We start from the raw sequence: 22,791 nt of genomic DNA, 5'->3' as shown, positions 1-22,791 counted from the left end.
ATTTCGCGAAATTTCACATCATATATTATATAGTCAACTTTCGCGAAATTGGATTTCGCGAAATTTCACATCATATATATTATATAGTCAACTTTCGCGAAATTGAATTTCGCGAAATCTGTTTAGCTGATTTTACAATTTCGTGATCATAAATTACACAAGTTTAATCAACCATAATATTGATTCTGCTTACTATATAAGCAACGAGAAAGAATAAGTTTTTCATCTCATTTTATTTATAATAGTTTACAATGTGTGCTTGAGACAAAAACGTGGATAGACTCCTAACTCAGACAAAATGCATCGACACGTGTGTTGAGATATGGGGCTACTGCCCTTGGGGTAGAGAGGTAGATCCTGAAAAACAGAAGGCTTTTCGATTCAAGATCAAGCTTCAAAAGAAAGTAAGTACTACATTATAATATTTTACTAAATTATATTTTTGATTAAAGGAAACTTGAGAATATAAACTACATATTAAATATATTTCGAATTATAGGGTTTGCTTAAATGAAACTATTAAATTATACAAAGTAATTTTGGAAATTATTGTAGAAATCATTGGTCATGCAGCAGCAAAGAGAGGAGTTCTTTCGTAACTTCGATGTTACATTGACTTTAAAAGTAAGTATTACATTATATTTATTTCGTCTAATATCGTTGTATAATGATAAAACATGTAACTAAAGATCAAATACATTCAACAAAATTCACTCCAATTGGTATGTAGGAATGTTAAAATGAGTATCAATCTGTGAAAACAGTAATTAATATTTTGTATAACTCCACTTTAAAACAAAAGGAGTTGGAATTGAAATTCAAAGTAAGACCTGACTGTGTTTTAATTTGTCTGCATGTTCTACTCTGACTATAATCAATGCAATTGTAGGATCCTGGGCATCACCGAACTAAATATAGTCCTTTTCGGAGAAGGCTTTATGAATTTGAATCTTCAGTAAGTAGTACATTATATTTATTTCTTTATTTTAACTGAATATCCTCCTCTGTCTGTGTGTCCTAGTCTGACTATGTGATGTAACATATTTGTTTTTCTTATTGTCTGTATGTCCTACTCTAGCTGATTGCATATCCTATTCTGTCTGTATTACATCTTGCATATCATTCTATGATTCGATGACTAATGCAATTGAAATTTACAATTTAAGTTGGAGTCCATTGTGAATGTGGAGTCTACTATCTCAGCAAGGTTATAGTAATCCATCCTGACTGTAATCATTGCAATTGCAGGCTCCCGTATCTCAACAGGAAGATTCCATTCAGAAAAAGGATGGATCTTCTTCTTCTTCAGTAAGTATTACATTATATTTGATTTTTAGTTTGAATGAATGATCTAATCTGATTGTATGTCTTACTTTTACTATATCTCACTGAAAATAATGTATGTTTTGATTGTAGACAGTTCATTCTCATTCGACAATGAAAGAAGAAGAAGAAAATTGGGATTGAATGAAATTCAATAGTCTTTTTTATATTATGTTTTAGCATTTTTATATACAAAACTTTTATTCAAAAACATATCCATTGATAGTAAGTTTCAATCCCTATGATATATCATCAAATAAACTATATAAAATTTAATCATAATATCATTTCCTTAACTCATTACTGTCTTGATATACAGAGTTTATAATCTTTGTTTAATTTCTCTCTGAATTCCTTCAGATTGCATGCTCCGTCAATTCTGAAAAGTTTTAATCCTGATGACGACTTAGAGTTCATGTAAATCTCACTTCGATCCAATATCATGAGAGCTGGTGTCAACCATTGAAATGATGAGGGAATGTTATACTTTTGAGGTTCGATGATCGAACATAATACCACACGCTCTCCCTTACGTTCAACGAAGAATTGCAACGCAATCTCACAATTGTCATTTTCTTCAGACTTATTTGCTTGTATTACTTCTAACGAAGCTGGAATATCCAAAACTTTTAGATCAATCCATTTCCATGGTTCTTGCATTTCCTCGGTTTTAAAAACTGTTGCAATAGGTGACGTAATTTTCTCATCTCCTTCCATATAATTTTCCTTGGATTCGAATAACCGCTTTACTACCGAACTTTTTCTTGATGATCTTCGTAATGACGTAGTTCTGTTCAATCTAGACTTGGTTGGTCTTCTATACTCTCTTTGTTTCATATTCAATTGGGAAGTTCTTTCAGAAATAATGTCGATATTCATACTATTGGAAGTTGACTCCTCAGAAGCTCCAGTAACAATCAACACTAACTAATAATACTTCATCAATTTATACATTATCTTTAAAAAAGTAGTGGAACCATAACAGCGATGGATAATTTCAGAATTTATGAAGTTTACAATCAAAATGAATATTCGTTCGCGGACACATCATTCTCATTCGGGATCGGAAAAAAGAAAATACATACAAGCTCCGACGATCTCGAAATCCATCCGCCACCGTCCGTCAACCCGTCGCCACCGAGCTCTCCGTCAATCCCCGAAACGGCACGGAAGAGCGACCTCTACCGGACGCCAACGAAATCCGATAATACCAAATACAACCGCGAATCGTCTCGCGGCCCGACTCACCACTCGGCCACCGACACCACCACCGCGACGTCACCAACCAACTCACACCATTACTCGCACCACGAATCACACAGATCGCCATGACTCACACCATGACTCAACACCGCCTAGCTCCGCCCCCCAACTGTCAATCAAACAGATCCTGATGTGATGTCACTTCCTGCTCCCTAAGCTCCGCCTAGTGTGTGTAGATCTGCTCTCACTATACTACTGCCATAGAAATAACTACTAACTGTCTCAGGCTAATAGTAGTTTTTTGTTTAACGCGGTCCTAATACTTCGAAGGACATGCATATAAAAACCGGTTTGCAAGTTTTGGACCAAAGATTACGTTCATTGTGAGCAAAACCTTTACGCGTTGCATTAGTGATAAATGCAGCACATGAAAGTTTTGCTTGGCCAAAAAAATGTTTGGACGTCAATATCGACTAGTTCAGCAGTGCAGATGAAGAGTTGAAGCCAAAAGATATTGTGGAAAGTATTGGACAGCTAAAAGATGTTCGTTCCATCAAAAGCAACAATCAATCAGAAAGCAGCTATCCGAGCAATGGGTGGAAATATTTTTGTTTTAAAAATGTTATTATTTGTTTCTGCATGTAATATAATTATGGTTCGTTTAAGTCACGTGTTCATGAATATATATTTGTATCATTTGATGGATTATCATGATGTAACTTATAAATATGCAGATTTACAGCATGTTATTTTCTAGCAGCCTGGTGGCTATCTTATCACGGCTTACAATGGACCGATGCTCATAACTCCACTTCTATTGCACATGAAAAGCTAGTTTTGGCTGCGAACTGTAGCAAACATATCAATGAGTGCAATGAGCTTTTATGCAACAATAAATAAACAATAAATAGAGATATAAAATAAAAATATGTCTTCAAATTTAGAATAAATTAAAAATTGAAAATGCCAACAAAGTGCAAAGAAGGTCACAGGCTATAATATCATCGCAGGCCAATGGCAAGCAATAGATATAAGCTGGTAAAGAGATTTCTCAGTTTCTCGACGCATATTTATTAAGAGATCTTTGACAAGTTGGAGGTAAGTTAGCAGTTTATTGCATCCAAAAGGTTTAATACAGCTCCACCGAAAAATGAAGGCAAAATATAGGCGACGTTCGCTTCGCTCGTAATAAGGCTAGATTTATCTTCCCAAAATTCTGACGAGCCATTTGAAAAATACACCGCCAGCCTCTATTTGAACGCCGCCTCCAATGGACAGCCTCTATAAAAGAAAGGTTAAAAAATAGAGTGCCATGGCATTCAATTAGAGGTTTTACGGTATACATTTGTATATACATATATATATGTATATTTGTTTATTTGTCTGTCAACCATGTGTCCAGTTCCAGCGATCAAAAAATTATTAATAGAAAATTGTTTCACACTGGATTTCAGCTAATGACATGCAAATTGCAAGTCTACAAACATGCATGTGTAACCACTAGGTTAAGCCATTTTTATCATTCTGCAATCTTGTCTGTCCTCATCACAATTAAACATGCTAAATATTTGCTAGTATGTTCAGCAGCCCTGTGCACCATGAGGGATCTCATGTTGAAGAACTGGGCAGCACCTGGCCATGACATGATTCAAGCCTTCTGGTTAAAGAAATTGACATCACTTCACACTAGAATGGCTAAGCAGATGGAATGCCTAATAGAACAAGGTGACCATCCAGAACGGCTGACCAAAGGACGAACTGTACTTCTGATAAAAGATCCAAAGCAGGGGCCGATTCCCAAAAACTATCGACCAATAATGTGCTTGCCCACCACTTGGAAACTGCTCTCAGGAATAGTTGCAGACAAACTGGAAGAGCACATGAGTCACTATATGACCAGTGCTCAGAAAGGAATTGGGCGCAACACCCGAGGAGCTAAACATCAGTTACTGGTGGATCGGACGGTCTGTCAAGACAGCGGGAGATGGCAAACCAATCTTGCCATGGCTTGGATTGACTACAAAAAGGCCTATGACTCAATTCCCCATAGTTGGATACTTGAGTGCCTCAGTATGTACAATGTTCGCCCTGCTCTTGTGGCATTCATCAAGATGTCAATGGCCAAATGGAAGACGGAACTGGAGGCTAATGGCAAGAAGCTGGCGAGTGTACAAATTAAGCGAGGCATCTATCAAGGTGACTCCTTATCACCGCTGCTCTTCTGCATATGCCTAAACGCTCTAAGCAATATGCTGGAGGAGACTCAATATGGGTACCAGTTTAAGAGTGGCACCAAGATAAACCACCTCTTCTACATGGATGACATCAAGCTGTACACTAACAAAGAAAGGGACATTGATTCGCTAATACACCTCACTCAGGTATACAGCAAGGACATCGGAATGACCTTCGGTATTGAGAAATATGGAAGGCTAATTCTTAAGAAAGGCCATTCTATGCTCACAGATGGCCTAAGAATGCCAAATGGTACCATCAAATATATAGAAGAAGGGTACAAGTACTTGGGGATTATGCAAAGCAACATCAACCACGAAGCCGAGGTACGTCACAAAGCCATTACCGAATACAAGAAACGCCTTCGGCAGGTCCTACGGAGCCAGCTCAATGCCAAGAACCAAATCATGGCAATAAATACCTACGCACTGCCAGTAATAAGATATCCAGCAGGCATAAAAAAGTGGACTGAGGAAGCCATCAAAGAAACAGATATAGCAACTCGTAAACTGCTGACCATGCATGGAGCATCCCACCAAAAATCTGATACTACTAGATTGTATCTTGATAGGAAAGATGGCGGTAGGGGACTCAAAAGTGTACAGCAGACAGTGAAAGAGGAGGAGCAAAGCATCAAATCATATGCAGCCTCCATGGCCATCTCAGATAAGTTGGTAGCTGAATTTCAATCGGCTGCTCTTACAACGGACCTACGCCCTGATGATGAGGAAATTGACTGGCACACGAAACCTCTTCATGGTGCTTACCACCAACAAATATCTAAGGTTGGCGATCTTCACCAGACATATATGTGGCTGAATAAAGGAAACCTAACGGCCAATACAGAGTCGCTAATCATGGCAGCCCAGGAGCAAGTGCTCCCAACAAGGCAACTCCAAACGAAAATCTATCACACTAGAGACGATCCTAGATGCAGACTGTGCAAAGATGCACCTGAGACCATCCAACACATCATCAGTGGATGCAGGCAGCTAGCAGGGAACGCATACACTGAGCGGCATAATCATGTTGCAGGTATTGTGTATAGAAGTCTATGTGATGAGTATGACCTTAATAAACCACAACACTGGTGGGAAGCTCCTGGTAAGGTGAATGAAAATGACCGCGCTAAGATCCTCTGGGACTTCTACATCCAAACTGACAAGCATGTCCTAGCAAACCAACCAGATATAGTGGTGGTAGACAAGGAGAACAAGAGGGCTACTATAATAGATATAGCAGTACCCAATGACTACAATATAGCCAGCAAAGAAAAAGAAAAGGTAGAGAAATATCTCCCTCTTGGAGAAGAAATTGAAAATTGCTGGAATGTAAGAACAACTGTAATCCCAGTAGTCATTGGGGCACTGGGCGCAATAACACCGGCGCATAAAATGTGGCTTGCCCAAATACCAACAACAATCAACTCAGGTGAGTTGCAGAAAAGTGCGCTATTGGGAACAGCTAAGATCTTGAGGCGAGTGCTCAAACTCCCAGGTCTCCGGTAGGAGACCTGAGTTACAGCAGAATTTACCACCCATACGGGGTATCCGGGGTGAGGAAACAATTTATATATATATATACATATATGTATGTTTATATATATATATGTATATATATATACATATATGTTTATATATATATATATATATATATATATATATATATATATATACAAATATGTATATATATATATATACAAATATGTATATATATATATATACAAATATATATAGATAGATAGAGAGCAGAGAGCTGTCAAATAGCAATTTTGGTCAAAACTGTGTGAAGACATAGTGAAAAGCTATGAGAGTGTTTTCCAAGGTTTGGGTCAGCTTGAAACAGTTGAAACCCACAGCAGTGCTCAAAGCTGTGGTGCTTAGAACAATACCACAGGATATAAGACAGAAATTCAAAGAAAAGTTGTATAAACTGGAAAATGAGGGTATCATATGTAGGGATGAGGAGCCCTCAGAGTGGCTAAGCCCAACAGTAACTGTGAGAAAACCAAATGATAAAATCAGAATATGTTTAGATCCACAGTACTTGAACACTCAGTTGATAAGAATACAATGTCTCATTAGTGCTAGCACAGAGATATTTGCTCGCCTACATGGAGCTGAGTATTTCAGTTGTTTAGATGGGAAACAAGGCTTCCACCAGTTGCCATTGACTTATGAGTCTTCGAGACTCACCTGTTTCGTCACACCATACGGTAAGTTTAGATATCTCAGATGCCCTATGGGTATCTGTAATGCACCTAAGCTATTTTATGCCAAAATGGTAGATATGCTACAAGGCATAGAGGGAATAGAAGTCTATATAGACGATATTTTGATTCATGCTAAGACGTTAGAAGAACACAATAATAGGTTACACCAGGTTTTAGCGTGATGTAAAGGCGCTAGTCTCACACTGAACAAGGAGAAAAGTGTTTTTGGACAGCAAGTGGTGACTTTTTTAGGTCATGATTTGTCTGAGCACGGCGTCCGGCCTGGAGCCGACAAGGTAAGTGCGGTGAAGAACATGGTCGTACCCAACGATAGCAAAGCAGTTGAGAGGGTACTCGGGTTTATAAACTACTTGTCCAAATTCATTGCAGGACTGTCTGAATTGACTTACCCTTTGAGAGAGGTGTGCAAAAAGTCGAAGGAATTTATATGGGAGATCCAGCAAGCACAGGCTTTTGATGCCTTAAAAAAGAGTATGCTGGATGCTCCTACTCTTTCTTATTTTGATCTTAAAGCTCCAGTAACCCTTTCAGTTGATGCTAGCTCTCATTCTTTGGGGGCAGTACTTATACAGGGTGGTAGGCCCATTGAGTTTGTGGCCAAGTCTTTTACAGAAACCCAACAGAGGTACTCGCAAATCGAGAAAGAGCTGTTGGCTACAGTTTTTGCATGCAAACGATTCAGATATTACTGTTTGAGCAGACATGTCACAATTGCCACGGACCACAAACCGCTGTTGGGTATCATGGAAAAAGAGATAGCTACACTTTCACCTAGGCTGGCAGCAATGCGACTAGAGCTGCTAAGTTATTCAATCACGCTGACTTATGTTCCTGGTAAGGATATGGTGATATCTGATATTCTATTCAGAACGTGCCCTGCAAGTACGGGACTGGTAGAAGATCTGGGACCAGATCCGCTGATGCAGGTATGCAAGGTTGTAATTAGATTGGAAGAAACCATGGGTAAGTATGCCCAGGCTATGAGTAATGATGAAGAGATGGCGGTTGTGTTACAGTTCATCATGGAAGGGTGGCCAACACCTAGACGAGCATGCCCAAGTCGAGCTTTACCCTTTTGGAGTCTGAGAAATAACCTAGTTGAGGTAGGTGGTATTGTATTTTATGGCAGTAGACTCGTAATTCCAGTGACTTTGAGAAATGAGGTTTTAGAAGCATTTCATTCGGTTCATCAGGGTATAACTAAAACAATGCAACACGTTCAGACAGCTGTTTTTTGGCCTGGCCTAAAACGACGTATAGAAGATAAATGCCTGGCTTGTGAGCCTTGTCGTACAGTGAAAAGAAAAGGTAGGAAGGAACCACTGCTTCCAGTACCAATCCCAGACTTCCCATTTCAGAAAGTGGGTGTCGATTTATTTAGTTTCAAAAGTAAGGAGTAGCTTATGTTAGTAGATTCTCTTTCTAAATGGCCTGCGGTGAAAGAATTAAAAACTACCACTGCTAAAACTGTGGCACAAGCACTATCACAAGTGTTTTCTGATTTTGGAACTCCACAGGTACTAGTATCGGATAACGGTCCTCAGTTCTCGTCTTTGTATTTCAGAGAATAATGTAATTCAAAAAGTACCAAACATGTAACTAGTTCCTCGCTTCACCCATCAGGAAACGGCCAAGTGGAGCGCACTATTGGGACAGTAAAGTTTATGATGGGCCGATGTGCGGACTGGTGGGCTTGGTTGTCTACGCTTCGCAACACCCCTATTGGAGAGGGCTTGCCTTCCCTTGCCCAATTGTTGCAAGGGCGCTCTTTACGTGACAGCCTGCCGCTCCCGGAAGTTAGGTACCAAGTTCAGACCTACGAGTTAAGTGATGTCGGATTAGCACTGGGCGAACGTAAATCAAAGGATAAGTATTACCATGATAGGATGGCTGGCCCTTAGAAAGAAGGGTTTAGATCAAAGGAAAAATGCATTTCAGAACTGCCAAAGATAAATGGATACAAGGTGAGATTGAGGGTACACATAGTGATAGATCTTATTTAGTAAAGACAGACGATAACAAGCTCTTTAGACGAAACGGTGTAGATATACGAAGTAGTCAAGTCAACAAGCCAATTCATCCTAGAGATTTTCCTATGGGCAACAATGGGTCTGAGATTGTAAAAAATGCCAATGCTGGGGATCAAAACAGAGTTCGCGCGAGCGTACCAGGGGGTTCTGATGAACCGCCGGCTAGCGTCGCGAGCGCACCGCCAACTGTCCCCGCTTTGAGTCCGTTGGTAACGCGGTCTAGATTTGACAGAGAACTAAAGAGGCCTGCGTATTTCGATCAATATGAGTGCTCATGAGCAGCTCCTAAGGTTGTGGTGGGGTTGACACCTCATGCTCTTGGGCGGTTTGTCCAGGGCCTTGGGTGGAATCCCGTGTCTTACTTAGATATTGTAGTTTTTCAGTAGTAGTGCGTGTAAGTTTGTTGTAGTTTTTTATTTTTTGTTTTTCGAGCGGTCAAGACAATCACATGTTACAAGTTTTGATCTACCGTTTATGGTTTAAACAGTAAGGTTTAGAAGGAAGATGTTATAGATTGCAGTATATAAGCAGTTTCCGTTTTCCGGTCACGTGTTAGCACAAGCTCAATAGCGTATGTGCATCTTGTTTATTGTATCTTGTACCTTGCCAATAAATCCTAATAAATACCTGACATCTGACCTATTAAATATATGAAACCAAAACATACCCAGCAACGCTTGAGGCGGCCGAGGTCCTTAGCGCCGACTATTCATTTTAAAACTAAAGTAAGAAACTGCAGGGACTTTAAACAAAAAACTTCCATAAAATCTACCACTCGGTATCTATAAAAACATACCCAGCAACCAGACCTGCCAACCCTGGAGTGGGAAAAGGAGTGAGAGTTGGTAGGTATGCCAGCAACGCCTGGGGCAGCCGAGTTCCTTAGCGCCGATAAATCAGGTCAGTACGTATGTTATGTTAGTATGAAACAATGCAGTAAGAACAAGATATGATATGCATAGAAAGATATCTAAGAGTTATAAGAGAGCTTCCAAAGACGCTCCGTCTCGCACAATCCCTACTAAGCTATTCTTGTATTTACAACAATTAATCACAAGTGTTACTAAGCCATTGACTAAAATACGTAGTACACGAATATAGCCATATGTAAATAATCAAACTTGGTAAGATCAACCGACTTGTAATATATCCCACATAGTAGTGTTTGCAATAGCAGTAATCCGCTATGCTAGTGAGAACCACATGCAAAAATCCACGACTATATAACATTTAGGACTTGATCAAGCTACCCCGCTCCAGGTACTTGCTATCCGTATAGGCCACCGCGACAACTCTATAGCTTGCACCTGTTATCATCTTCGCCCAAGCTTTGTTAGGTATGAACAGATTGAACATATGAATCACTAGACCGTGTCATAAGCACACATAGAATTAGCCAATTTTAGAATGCATTGACAATGGAGCCTATTTAGAATTTTAATCTCGGCTTACACTAAACAAACAAAGCGATTTCATGCTGCTCAGCTGCTCTATGCCATACTTTGAATGCTTTAACCTCAAAGCTAATAGCCTAATACTAAAAGCTGTTCAACATCCCATTCAATCAAGACAGAATGAGCCATATAATTTCGATGCAATAAAATAAATGCACACAATTGCTTGCAGAATTCCAAGGGCCATCAAATGGGCCTTTTCCCAATAGCATAGGAAGAGCTGGTTATTGAGAGTTGCCTTTTCTGTCTGCACTAGTCAAACTGACATATAAACACAGATTTTGATCACCTGAATTCAGTTACAGTTGCTCTTGTTCACAAAAACTGGGTTAATAAAGATTTTGATGTATTCTCACTGATAGTGAAAATAAATATGCTAATTTGGTCTTATTCAGCCTGTGATTATGGTGCAGACCTCTCTAAGCAGTTCTATAAAGAAACAGAATTGTTAGGCTGAATGCACTGTCGCAAAGATAGATATTCTGGTGATTGCTGTAGTGCTTGAACAAAAACAAACACTTTTGTACAGTATTTTATGGCTTGTTAGTAGTCACCTGAGTCATAGATAAACCCCCTTTCATAACTTCATAGACAGCACAGAGTCTGTGTTTTTAGAGCGGGCAGCTTCTAACATTCCAAGACCCTAGCTTGAACACTTATTTGAAACCACCCACTGATTTGTACACTGTTAAACGATGTAATTGTGGCTTGCAGCAAGTTAATGAAGGCTCCATTTGATACAGAAATATAGAGAAGGAATACTAAACCCGGTCCTCGAGCAGCACCAATAAAACCCCTGGTGATTACAAAGTAATGTACGACAAGATGTCGCGCATTCTTTAGCTTTTTTAAAAAGTCGCTAGATGTCTTCAGCATCTGCACTACAAGAAAAACACTAATGCCCTGTGTTACTAGCCCTGTTGTTTTTCCTCAAGGAGTCATAAAGAATCATAAAGTTATAAAGTGACAGTGAACTTATTTATTTAATTGATGATAGTATATAAGATTAAACAAAACAAATAATATAGCATACTATGAGTACTAACTGCATCAAGTGTTGGTGTGTCTTTATCACAGAATCTCGCAATCAACAAAAGAAAAGTAATATTTAAATAAAATAAATATATATAACTAAAAAAGATAAACTGAGCAACACTTTATAACAAAATTAGGTCAGCTACAACTTGTTAATGAATTTCCTGTAAGATACATCAGTATTTTCACTCCAGACTATTTGGGGTGGACATACAACTCTACTGGAGTAAAATAGAGGAGGGGGACAATAACAACTGTTTCAGAGAGAGTTGCACTCTGCAATTAAATGTTAAACAGTTTTTTGTGTCACCACTGCCTGACTCCTCAACCGCTATCATTCATAGCCTTCAGAACGCCTGCGTCTCCTATCAGTTTCTGCCTCTCCTTTGGGCTCCTGTTTACAACAAAGTGTGACTAAGGTGTGCAGGTGCTCTCATATATTACATACAGCTGATGGACATATAGTAAATGCTTACAGCTAGACCAAGTTCCACTCACAGACAATATGAGTGTATCAATAGACAAATCATCCTTAAACGCTATTGTGACAAGTAGCCCAGGTCATCATGGCTGTGTTAAAAGTTTATTGAAATATTGTATAAATCTTGATTGAATCCTTGTGATAGACATTATACTAAAATGTCAGTAGCGGTTTCATCCATAAGTAAAACGTCCTAACTTTTATAAAAACCTGAAACTGTTCGATAACAAGCTCAATTATAACAATACTAGTGGTCAGAGTAACAATTGAAGTTTGAGGGCGTGTCTAATGATTAATTATAATTAGATTTAGAAAGAACCCATTTGTTTCCTGATTAGCTATTTGAAAGATTAGCGCTAGTAGTATAGTGAGAGCAGATCTACCCATAATAGGCGGAGCTTAGGGAGCAGGAAGTGACATCACATCAGGATCTGTTTGATTGACAGTTGGGGGGCGGAGCTAGGCGGTGTTGAGTCATGGTGTGAGTCATGGCGAGCTGTGTGATTCGTGGTGCGAGTAATGGTGTGAGTTGGTTGGTGACGTCGCGGTGGTGGTGTCGGTGGCCGAGTGGTGAGTCGGGCCGCGAGACGATTCGCGGTTGTATTTGGGATTATCGGATTTCGTTGGCGTCCGGTAGAGGTCGCTCTTCCGTGCCGTTTCGGGGATTGACGGAGAGCTCGGTGGCGACGGGTTGACGGACGGTGGCGGATGGATTTCGAGATCGTCGGAGCTTGTATGTATTTTCTTTTTTCCGATCCCGAATGAGAATGATGTGTCCGCGAACGAATATTCATTTTGATTGTAAACTTCATAAATTCTGAAATTATCCATCGCTGTTATGGTTCCACTACTTTTTTAAAGATAATGTATAAATTGATGAAGTATTATTAGTTAGTGTTGATTGTTACTGGAGCTTCTGAGGAGTCAACTTCCAATAGTATGAATATCGACATTATTTCTGAAAGAACTTCCCAATTGAATATGAAACAAAGAGAGTATAGAAGACCAACCAAGTCTAGATTGAACAGAACTACGTCATTACGAAGATCATCAAGAAAAAGTTCGGTAGTAAAGCGGATATTCGAATCCAAGGAAAATTATATGGAAGGAGATGAGAAAATTACGTCACCTATTGCAACAGTTTTTAAAACCGAGGAAATGCAAGAACCATGGAAATGGATTGATCTAAAAGTTTTGGATATTCCAGCTTCGTTAGAAGTAATACAAGCAAATAAGTCTGAAGAAAATGACAATTGTGAGATTGCGTTGCAATTCTTCGTTGAACGTAAGGGAGAGCGTGTGGTATTATGTTCGATCATCGATCCTCAAAAGTATAACATTCCCTCATCATTTCAATGGTTGACACCAGCTCTCATGATATTGGATCGAAGTGAGATTTACATGAACTCTAAGTCTTCATCAGGATTAAATCTTTTCAGAATTGACGGAGCATGCAATCTGAAGGAATTCAGAGAGAAATTAAACAAAGATTATAAACTCTGTATATCAAGACAGTAATGAGTTAAGGAAATGATATTATGATTAAATTTTATATAGTTTATTTGATGATATATCATAGGGATTTAAACTTACTATCAATGGATATGTTATTGAATAAAAGTTTTGTATATAAAAATGCTAAAACATAATATAAAAAAGACTATTGAATTTCATTCAATCCCAATTTTCTTCTTCTTCTTTCATTGTCGAATGAGAATGAACTGTCTACAATCAAAACATACATTATTTTTAGTGAGATATAGTAAAAGTAAGACATACAATCAGATTAGATGTACATATACTTATTATCTGTACTTTAATAACACTCCTGATGATCTCTTACTACACTTTATAATAATTGTACATATACTTATTCTCTGTACTTTATTAACACTCCTGATGATCTCTGACAGCACTTTATAATAATTGTACATATACTTATTCTCTGTACTTTATTAACACTCTTGATGATCTTTTACAGCACTTTATAATAATTGTACATATACTTATTCTCTGTACTTTATTAATACTCCTGATGATCTCTTACAGCACTTTATAATAATTGTACATATACTTATTCTCTGTACTTTATTAACACTCCTGATGATCTTTTACAGCACTTTAGAATAATTGTACACATACTTATTCTCTGTACTTTATTAACACTCTTGATGATCTCTTACTACACTTTATAATAATTGTACACATACTTATTCTCTGTATTTTATTAACACTCTTGATGGACTTTTACTACACTTTATAATAATTGTACACATACTTATTCTCTGTACTTTTTTACCACACCTGATGATCTCTTACAGCACTTTATAATAATTGTACATATACTTATTCTCAGTACTTTATTAACACTCTTGATGATCTCTGACAGCACTTTAAAATAATTGTACATATACTTATTCTCAGTACTTTATTAACACTCTTGATGATCTCTTACTACACTTTATAATAATTGTACATATACTTATTCTCTGTACTTTATTAACAATCCTGATGATCTCTTACAGCACTTTATAATAATTGTACACATACTTATTCTCAGTACTTTATTAACACTCTTGATGATCTCTTACAGCACTTTATAATAATTGTACATATACTTATTATCTGTACTTTAATAACACTCCTGATGATCTCTTACTACACTTTATAATAATTGTACATATACTTATTCTCTGTACTTTATTAACAATCCTGATGATCTCTGACAGCACTTTATAATAATTGTACATATACTTATTCTCTGTACTTTATTAACACTCTTGATGATCTCTTACAGCACTTTATAATAATTGTACATATACTTATTCTCTGTACTTTATTAATACTCCTGATGTTCTCTTACAGCACTTTATAATAATTGTACACATACTTATTCTCAGTACTTTATTAACACTCCTGATGATCTTTTACAGCACTTTAGAATAATTGTACACATACTTATTCTCTGTACTTTATTAACACTCTTGATGATCTCTTACTACACTTTATAATAATTGTACACATACTTATTCTCTGTATTTTATTAACACTCTTGATGGTCTTTTACTACACTTTATAATAATTGTACACATACTTATTCTCTGTACTTTTTTACCACACCTGATGATCTCTTACAGCACTTTATAATAATTGTACATATACTTATTCTCAGTACTTTATTAACACTCTTGATGATCTCTTACAGCACTTTATAATAATTGTACATATACTTATTCTCTGTACTTTATTAACACTCCTGATCTTTAATTAAATTAAACTAGTAGACTTGCTAGCATCACATTCTAACTGATATCTTCAAAATATGGAAAAGACTGTGAAGTGATATATAATACACAATCTTTCGATAAAATCATGACAAAATACTTTTGGTAAAGAGAACCCTGTTATCATTCATCAATCTTTGAGAGAATAAATGATACATACTACATTTATTCAAAACAATACATATATTCATTTTCTTTATATTCTCTTCAAAACGAATACTTACCTATACCCACCTTAGTACAATTCCTCCATCTGTCCATTGGGCCTTCTTTTTTTTTTTGCTCATTCCTCTATTTACTGGGCAAGAGACTGTTATGGAATGGTTAAGCCAAACCAAACAGGAGAATTCCATAGGCAAGCCTAGGAAAACACTCAGGTCGATTGCCAAGGCGCTTGTCCACACGACAGCCTGAACACAGCGACACTCAACGAACTTAATCGCGAGTAGCCGGCTAACAGAATTCTAGCTGAAGCATACAAGCCTTATGGTATCAACGCTCGATTGCCCCAAAATCTCAATCTGTATATAAGTAGGCATCAGGAGCAGGACTAAGTGATGAAAAGGAAAATTACACTGAGCAAGCTTCTTATACAGAGTATTGAAGAATAGTGGCGTATCCAACAAAATCAATGAAGCGAAAATAGTAAACAGATTTTCGCGAAATTGAATTTCGCGAAAGTGAATTTCGCGAAATTACACATTATATATATTATATAGTCATCTTTCGCGAAATTGAATTTCGCGAAAGTGAATTTCGCGAAATTACACATTATATATATTATATAGTCAACTTTCGCGAAATTGAATTTCGCGAAAGTGAATTTCGCGAAATTGGATTTCGCGAAATTACACATTATATATATTATATAGTCAACTTTCGCGAAATTGAATTTCGCGAAAGTGAATTTCGCGAAATTACACATTATATATATTATATAGTCATCTTTCGCGAAATTGAATTTCGCGAAAGTGAATTTCGCGAAATTACACATTATATATATTATATAGTCAACTTTCGCGAAATTGAATTTCGCGAAAGTGAATTTCGCGAAATTGGATTTCGCGAAATTACACATTATATATATTATATAGTCAACTTTCGCGAAATTGAATTTCGCGAAAGTGAATTTCGCGAAATTGGATTTCGCGAAATTACACATATATATTATATGTGTAATTTCGCGAAATTGGATTTCGCGAAATTCACTTTCGCGAAATTCAATTTCGCGAAAGTTGACTATATAATATATATAATGTGTAATTTCGCGAAATCCAATTTCGCGAAAGTTGACTATATAATATATATAATGTGTAATTTCGCGAAATTCACTTTCGCGAAATTCAATTTCGCGAAAATCTGTTTACTATTTTCGCTTCATTGATTTTGTTGGATATGCCACTATTCTTCAATACTCTGTATAAGAAGCTTGCTCAGTGTAATTTTCCTTTTCATCACTTAGTCCTGCTCCTGATGCCTACTTATATACAGATTGAGATTTTGGGGCAATCGAGCGTTGATACCATAAGGCTTGTATGCTTCAGCTAGAATTCTGTTAGCCGGCTACTCGCGATTAAGTTCGTTGAGTGTCGCTGTGTTCAGGCTGTCGTGTGGACAAGCGCCTTGGCAATCGACCTGAGTGTTTTCCTAGGCTTGCCTATGGAATTCTCCTGTTTGGTTTGGCTTAACCATTCCATAACAGTCTCTTGCCCAGTAAATAGAGGAATGAGCAAAAAAAAAGAAGGCCCAATGGACAGATGGAGGAATTGTACTAAGGTAGGTATAGGTAAGTATTCGTTTTGAAGAGAATATAAAGAAAATGAATATATGTATTGTTTTGAATAAATGTAGTATGTATCATTTATTCTCTCAAAGATTGATGAATGATAACAGGGTTCTCTTTACCAAAAGTATTTTGTCATGATTTTATCGCAAGATTGTGTATTATATATCACTTCACAGTCTTTTCCATATTTTGAAGATATCAGTTAGAATGTGATGCTAGCAAGTCTACTAGTTTAATTTAATTAAAGATCAGGAGTGTTAATAAAGTACAGAGAATAAGTATATGTACAATTATTATAAAGTGCTGTAAGAGATCATCAAGAGTGTTAATAAAGTACTGAGAATAAGTATATGTACAATTATTATAAAGTGCTGTAAGAGATCATCAGGTGTGGTAAAAAAGTACAGATAATAAGTATGTGTACAATTATTATAAAGTGTAGTAAAAGACCATCAAGAGTGTTAATAAAATACAGAGAATAAGTATGTGTACAATTATTATAAAGTGTAGTAAGAGATCATCAAGAGTGTTAATAAAGTACAGAGAATAAGTATGTGTACAATTATTCTAAAGTGCTGTAAAAGATCATCAGGAGTGTTAATAAAGTACTGAGAATAAGTATGTGTACAATTATTATAAAGTGTTGTAAGAGAACATCAGGAGTATTAATAAAGTACAGAGAATAAGTATATGTACAATTATTATAAAGTGCTGTAAGAGATCATCAAGAGTGTTAATAAAGTACAGAGAATAAGTATATGTACAATTATTATAAAGTGCTGTCAGAGATCATCAGGATTGTTAATAAAGTACAGAGAATAAGTATATGTACAGTTATTATAAAGTGTAGTAAGAGATCATCAGGAGTGTTATTAAAGTACAGATAATAAGTATATGTACAATTATTATAAAGTTCTGTAAGAGTTCATCAAGAGTGTAAATAAAGTACAGATATTAAGTATATGTACAATTATTATAAAGTGCTGTAAGAGATCATCAAGAGTGTTAATAAAGTACAGAGAATAAGTATATGTACAATTATTATAAAGTGTTGTAAAAGATCATCAGGTGTGTTAACAAAGTACAGATAATAAGTATATGTACAATTATTATAAAGTGCTGTAAGAGTTCATCAAGAGTGTTAATAAAGTACAGATATTAAGTATATGTACAATTATTATAAAGTACTGTAAGAGATCATCAAGAGTGTTAATAAAGTACTGAGAATAAGTATATGTACAATTATTATAAAGTGCTGTAAGAGATCATCAGGAGTGTTAATAAAGTACTGAGAATAAGTATATGTACAATTATTATAAAGTGTAGTAAGAGATCATCAAGAGTGTTAATAAAGTACAGAGAATAAGTATATGTACAATTATTATAAAGTGTATTAAGAGATCATCAAGAGTGTTAATAAAGTACAGAGAATAAGTATATGTACAATTATTATAAAGTGCTGTAAGAGATCATCAGGAGTGTTAATAAAGTACAGAGAATAAGTATATGTACAATTATTATAAAGTACTGTAAGAGATCATCAAGAGTGTTAATAAAGTACTGAGAATAAGTATATGTACAATTATTATAAAGTGCTGTAAGAGATCATCAGGAGTGTTAATAAAGTACTGAGAATAAGTATATGTACAATTATTATAAAGTGTAGTAAGAGATCATCAAGAGTGTTAATAAAGTACAGAGAATAAGTATATGTACAATTATTATAAAGTGTATTAAGAGATCATCAGGAGTGTTAATAAAGTACTGAGAATAAGTATATGTACAATTATTATAAAGTGTAGTAAGAGATCATCAAGAGTGTTAATAAAGTACAGAGAATAAGTATATGTACAATTATTATAAAGTGTATTAAGAGATCATCAGGAGTGTTAATAAAGTACTGAGAATAAGTATGTGTACAATTATTATAAAGTGCTGTAAGAGAACATCAAGAGTGTTAATAAAGTACAGAGAATAAGTATATGTACAATTATTATAAAGTACTGTAAGAGATCATTAGGAGTGTTAATAAAGTACTGAGAATAAGTATGTGTACAATTATTATAAAGTGCTGTAAGAGATCATCAGGAGTGTTAATAAAGTACTGAGAATAAGTATATGTACAATTATTATAAAGTGCTGTAAGAGATCATCAGGAGTGTTAATAAAGTACTGAGAATAAGTATATGTACAATTATTATAAAGTGCTGTAAGAGATCATCAGGTGTGGTAAAAAAGTACAGAGAATAAGTATGTGTACAATTATTATAAAGTGTAGTAAAAGTCCATCAAGAGTGTTAATAAAATACAGAGAATAAGTATGTGTACAATTATTATAAAGTGTAGTAAGAGATCATCAAGAGTGTTAATAAAGTACAGAGAATAAGTATGTGTACAATTATTCTAAAGTGCTGTAAAAGATCATCAGGAGTGTTAATAAAGTACTGAGAATAGGTATGTGTACAATTATTATAAAGTGCTGTAAGAGATCATCAGGAGTATTAATAAAGTACAGAGAATAAGTATATGTACAATTATTATAAAGTGCTATAAAAGATCATCAAGAGTGTTAATAAAGTACAGAGAATAAGTATATGTACAATTATTATAAAGTGCTGTCAGAGATCATCAGGAGTGTTAATAAAGTACAGAGAATAAGTATATGTACAATTATTATAAAGTGTAGTAAGAGATCATCAGGAGTGTTATTAAAGTACAGATAATAAGTATATGTACATCTAATCTGATTGTATGTCTTACTTTTACTATATCTCACTAAAAATAATGTATGTTTTGATTGTAGACAGTTCATTCTCATTCGACAATGAAAGAAGAAGAAGAAAATTGGGATTGAATGAAATTCAATAGTCTTTTTTATATTATGTTTTAGCATTTTTATATACAAAACTTTTATTCAATAACATATCCATTGATAGTAAGTTTAAATCCCTATGATATATCATCAAATAAACTATATAAAATTTAATCATAATATCATTTCCTTAACTCATTACTGTCTTGATATACAGAGTTTATAATCTTTGTTTTAATTTCTCTCTGAATTCCTTCAGATTGCATGCTCCGTCAATTCTGAAAAGTTTTAATCCTGATGAAGACTTAGAGGCGATAGATAATTTCAGAATTTATGAAGTTTACAATCAAAATGAATATTCGTTCGCGGACACATCATTCTCATTCGGGATCGGAAAAAAGAAAATACATACAAGCTCCGACGATCTCGAAATCCATCCGCCACCGTCCGTCAACCCGTCGCCACCGAGCTCTCCGTCAATCCCCGAAACGGCACGGAAGAGCGACCTCTACCAGACGCCAACGAAATCCGATAATCCCAAATACAACCGCGAATCGTCTCGCGGCCCGACTCACCACTCGGCCACCGACACCACCACCGCGACGTCACCAACCAACTCACACCATTACTCGCACCACGAATCACACAGCTCGCCATGACTCACACCATGACTCAACACCGCCTAGCTCCGCCCCCCAACTGTCAATCAAACAGATCCTGATGTGATGTCACTTCCTGCTCCCTAAGCTCCGCCTATTATGTGTAGATCTGCTCTCACTATACTACTAGCGCTATCAACTATACTTAAAATAATGGGAGCTGATTAGCTGAAATGAAGAACACTTTGACCAATCGACTCACTCGTTTCTTAGTTTGCTTCCATTCATTCCATATTCTGATAGTTTTGTCCCATGAGCAAGAGACATACTGTTCACGCTCGGGAATGTGCACTACGTCCCGCACCGAGTCTGTGTGCCCAACATTGGTCTGCATTAACCGAAACTTCTGGCTGTCATAAACCCTGACAATAGATCAAGTCCAAGCTGTAGATCTAGAACAGGTCTATCAAGGGAATGCGATGTAAAGTAGTGATGATGGTATAAATATAGTATCCCAGCATGCATCAGATGAAATGCAATAACTACATACTTGATGATGTTTTGAAGGCCAGCAATTATTGCGCCATTGGCTGAGTCGATGCATAGACAGGTGACCGCTGACTTTTCTGACAGAGTCTGCAGGAGGTCATTCATTCCTTGACCAGACCAAACCTTTATTGTCCCATCATCAGAGCCTTCAAAATAACATCCACATATGTCTACATGTCTGAGAAGCAATAACATTTTATTTGACAACAGTTATATCTGCTTTTTAGTGTTTATACCTGTATGTTATAACTTTTATATATACCTGCATATTTGTTACAACATTAAAGTAGATTAAACTAGATTATTAATAATATTACCCATACAATGGACGAATGTGCTTTCTATGTAATTCTAGGTTTCACTTGAAAACTGAAGCTTATACGTATGCATACTGGTATATGTTTTACTCAGCATGTATAAATAGGACTTGCTAAATATTTGTTGATTGTACACTCAGTCTAGATTGAATTAAGGTTCATATATGAGAATGCAACGACCTTGGTGGTTCTGTAGCTATTTTTGTATTATAGCTACCATATATACTTGAAATCCCCTGCCTCTTAACATGGTTCCATATAGCTACCATATAAACCCGAAACCCATTGCCTCTTAACTTGGTTCCATATAGCTACCGTATCTCAATGAAACCCACTACCTTTTAACTTGGTTTGATATAGCTACCATATATACCTGAAACCCACTGCCTCTTAACATGGTTCCATCGGAGCGCAGTTATCTCCCCATCATGCTGCAAGGTGTTTAGAAGAGGCATCTGAGAACCATCTGGTGAAAAGGTCCTAATATAGACCATATGGTCACTTGAACCATATGCGATCTCATTTCTAAAATTATCAGCAAATATTGTATACTTTTACGACTGATACTTCAGCTGGTTCTAACCAGCTTGTGGCCTGGTTGTTTCCAGTATTAACCCTCTTACAAGTGTGACGTAATATCAGCATAAAACCACAAGATACATGTAATTGGGCTCAAATTAATGAATAATACAGATATGTTCTTGAGCAACCAAACAGTACTAATTTATGAATGATGACTTTAACATGAACATTTACACGAAATATGTTACAAGCTTTTAGTTAAAAGCTCAGAGTCTGTTTGGTTAGACTCACTGCTCAGGGTTGTATTGCATGCAAGTAATCACACCATCAGCTGCCCATTCAGAGGTCTTTGTCTCTTCGTCAGCCTTGGCTTCAGGTATGAGTGATGTTCGGTCTTTGTACATACTGTGCAAGCTATGGCAGGAACATACAGTCTCTATACTTATGGTGTGATGTATAATCGAAACATACAATCCTTATACTTTTGGTGCAAGCTATAATTATAAGATGCAGTGTTGAAACTTATTATTTAAGCTACAATTGAAATACATTTTATCCATGTATGTTATACATAATTATGTATATATCTGTATATCAGAAACACACAATATATACCGTAAATTCCAGCATAAAAGTCAACCCATTGTATAAGTTGAGGTCTGAAGTTTGGTTTAAAAATTCTAGTTTTGACATGAACCTGCCTTATAAGTCAACCCCCTTCTCTGGCTTTAATCATTTGATTGCTAATAGTACGGTCAGCATTAGAGGCAGGCGATGCGTACCTGAGAAAATGGTATAAAAACTGCCATCAGCAAAAATGCTCATGTTTTTTGTTCCGTCGGCAATAGGTACAACAATTACCAGAAGAACAAAATACGACAGTTCTAGGGAAAACCACAAGCCATGAAAACAATACTTCACCATCGTG

The 22,791-nt window shown here is 36.2% G+C and overlaps 1 protein-coding gene and 1 long non-coding RNA gene across 2 annotated transcripts; one reads left to right on the top strand and one right to left on the bottom strand.

The window, feature by feature from the left end:
- The first annotated feature begins 544 nt into the window (after nucleotides 1-544).
- On the top strand, nucleotides 545-1,308 carry LOC137392876 (uncharacterized). Its single transcript, XR_010978261.1, has 3 exons — nucleotides 545-624; nucleotides 890-955; nucleotides 1,249-1,308. It is a non-coding gene; the product is annotated as an uncharacterized lncRNA (long non-coding RNA).
- Nucleotides 1,309-11,847: 10,539 nt separating this feature from the next.
- On the bottom strand, nucleotides 11,848-22,302 carry LOC137394462 (uncharacterized). Its single transcript, XM_068081185.1, has 5 exons — nucleotides 22,155-22,302; nucleotides 21,715-21,866; nucleotides 21,026-21,170; nucleotides 20,738-20,897; nucleotides 11,848-11,907 (listed from the first exon to the last, which is right to left on the bottom strand). The coding sequence occupies exons 1-5, from the start codon at nucleotides 22,265-22,267 to the stop codon at nucleotides 11,848-11,850; spliced, it is 630 nt and encodes a 209-aa protein (XP_067937286.1). The 5' UTR covers nucleotides 22,268-22,302.
- Between the last annotated feature and the right edge of the window lie 489 nt (nucleotides 22,303-22,791).

This window comes from Watersipora subatra, chromosome 4 (genome assembly GCF_963576615.1).
Source record: "Watersipora subatra chromosome 4, tzWatSuba1.1, whole genome shotgun sequence".
Taxonomy (NCBI): Eukaryota; Metazoa; Bryozoa; class Gymnolaemata; order Cheilostomatida; family Watersiporidae; genus Watersipora; species Watersipora subatra.
The sequence above is the reverse complement of the archived record's forward strand: the minus strand, read 5'-3'. Positions and strand labels throughout refer to the sequence as shown.